Source organism: Otolemur garnettii, unplaced genomic scaffold (assembly GCF_000181295.1).
Source record: "Otolemur garnettii isolate 467f Iridium unplaced genomic scaffold, OtoGar3 scaffold00009, whole genome shotgun sequence".
NCBI lineage: Eukaryota > Metazoa > Chordata > Mammalia > Primates > Galagidae > Otolemur > Otolemur garnettii.
In genome coordinates this window covers 8,507,307-8,509,683 of record NW_003852404.1, presented here as the reverse complement: position 1 = coordinate 8,509,683, position 2,377 = coordinate 8,507,307, and the positions used below count along the sequence as shown (strand labels likewise).

Below are 2,377 nucleotides of genomic sequence, written 5' to 3'. Positions count from 1 at the left end.
CCCCTAACGCATAACATAATCACTTGAAAGAAGATATTTCAAGATCTACCTTTGACTTTTTTCCAAAGTATTTTCAGGGTGATGTTTGGAAGAAAATGGAAAAAAAAATACTTGGACACAAGCTCTTTTTTCCACTGGGCTTTGGGAAAATCCCCATCTTGCATGCTCCCGGTATATCTTTTGCTGATAAGACAGTCATTCATAAGACCAGGGCATTAGCCAGGGCCAAGCTTACAGAACACCTATAGACACACCATGATCAGGACCCTACTTCTGTCTGCTTTGGTAGTTGGAGGTAAGCCCTGTCACCTAGAGGCCTTGATTTTCTATCCCCTGATGTGGATGGAGATGGTTTCCGCTCTCCTGCTTTCCACTCTCCAACCCCTGTCCCCATTGCACGAAGTCCTATACCTGTAAGAAAGGAGTGGACTGGAGTTGAAAAGAATTGGAGGAAATAGCCGAACTCTAGGACCTCTTGGGATCCTTCTAGAACAAGGATTTCTAATTAAGGGGTAGGAATACCGTGAGTGTAATGTACATTGCTTAGGTCACTGCTACCCCGACTCACGACCCTTTCTCTTATCACAGCTCTCAGCTGTGGGCTCCCAACTTACTGGCCCTCGGTGTCCAGGGTGGTTGGAGGTGAAGATGTGAGGCCCAACAGCTGGCCCTGGCAGGTGAGTTGCTGTACTTCTTCCCTCCCTCCCTTCACATCACCCCTTCGCCCTTCCACCATGGAGTTTTTGAGCTGGCAAAGATGAGGATTTGGGGGGAACTCATGGGGTGGCATGAGCAAGCAATGTCACCAATGAAATATATTTCTGTGGCCTTGGCCAACCTGGGAGTTGGGAGAGAGGTGCCTTCTCCAGCTTCAGTAAGGAGCTGCTGCACCCCACTACTCCTACCCAAACAAATTCAGAAACCCGGTCTTACACTGTTAACCAATCAGATGCTTGCATACAAATATCCTATGAACCATTCACCACCACCTATGCAAATGATCCTTGCTTTAAGAAACCAATCAGTGCTGTTCATGCAAATCAATTCTTAACTACAGGCAAATCAATGAAAGTTGATGCTACCAATGAACATAAATGTTTTCTTACCTTGATGTAATCATAGTGATATCAAGACTCACTTAAATAACAGGGAGGGACACGGACACAAATCACTAGGACATGTTAGCAATGGGACTAACCCACACCCACTTCACCTTGAACTCCTGGCCTCAAGCAATCCTTCCACTTTAGCCTCCCCAGTAGCTGGGATTACAGGCACACACCACCCCACTCAGCTGGTAGTGATAAGACTCTTGAAATCATATTGTCGTAAATAAATATAGTAAAATCCCTTCTATCTGATGCCCACACAACAGTGGGGAACCTGTGGCCTTCTGATTTCAAGGTTGCTCTTTTTTTAAGCTCCAAAGGAGGCAAGAAAAGCTTCATTTTTCTCTGCTGCACCCCTTTTAATAAAAGGATTTATTCTGTGAAATTTGGATTCAATCAAAAGGCCACACGGGGCCCCAAGGCAGTAGGTTCCCCACCCATTTTAGACCCTATAAATATACTGTGTATTCATTCACCCATCATTTTAGTTCTTCACTGTCTTCCTCCTATAAAGCACTCTCCATAATATACTATATTCTTTCCTTTAGAGTAGAAACTTCGAGACACTCATGAAGTGATCTGAGTAATGAACTCATCCAGACTTTTATGACTTTTACCCCTAATCTTTCCATTTTCTTACAGAACCAATTCAAGAGAAACTTTTTAAGAGTTGGCCAGTCTCTTCCAAGGATTTAACTTAGTTTCCATATACTTTATAACTATCTTTTGGAACTCGTATTTTGTTAGTTACATGTTTAATCAAATTTCATTATTGCCAGCAGTGCTGATATAACAGGTTTGGGAACAAACCCAGCTGAATTGGAGTGAGTTTCTAAACACAAGTGGTGGGAGCATCAGAGGCCTGTTGGCCTTGACTATTTGGGATTTCTAGGAAGTAGTCACTATATTTACGGAAGGAAGGGCCAGCATCCATTCATCTGCCTCTCAATTAAGAGGTAGTCATGACTCACACCTGTAGTCCCAGCTACTGGGGAGGCTGAGGTAGGAGGATTACTTTAGACCAGGAGTTTGAGACCAGCTTAAGGAACACAGAGAGTCTCTAAAAAAAATTTTTTTAAAAGAAGGGTCAGCCAGGCATGGTTGCTCTCACCTGTAATCCTAGCAGTCTGCGAGGCTGAGGCAGGTGGATTGCTCAAGCTCAGGGGTTCAAGACCAGCCTGAAAAAGTAGGAGACTCCTGTTTCTACTAAAAATAGAAAACTCAGGCAGGCGTTGTGGCAGGCACCTTTAGTCCCAGCTACTTGGGAG

General features: G+C 44.1%; 1 protein-coding gene across 1 annotated transcript in view; it reads left to right on the top strand.

Moving 5' to 3' along the window:
- The first annotated feature begins 235 nt into the window (after positions 1 to 235).
- Positions 236 to 2,377, top strand: part of LOC100946264 (chymotrypsin-like elastase family member 2A) — a 15,775-nt gene continuing 13,633 nt past the window's right edge. Inside the window, exons 1-2 of the mRNA XM_003783889.2 lie at positions 236 to 295; positions 589 to 677. Of these exons, the coding sequence (XP_003783937.1) occupies positions 256 to 295; positions 589 to 677 (129 nt within the window). The 5' untranslated portion in view covers positions 236 to 255. The remainder of the gene's footprint in view (positions 296 to 588; positions 678 to 2,377) is intronic.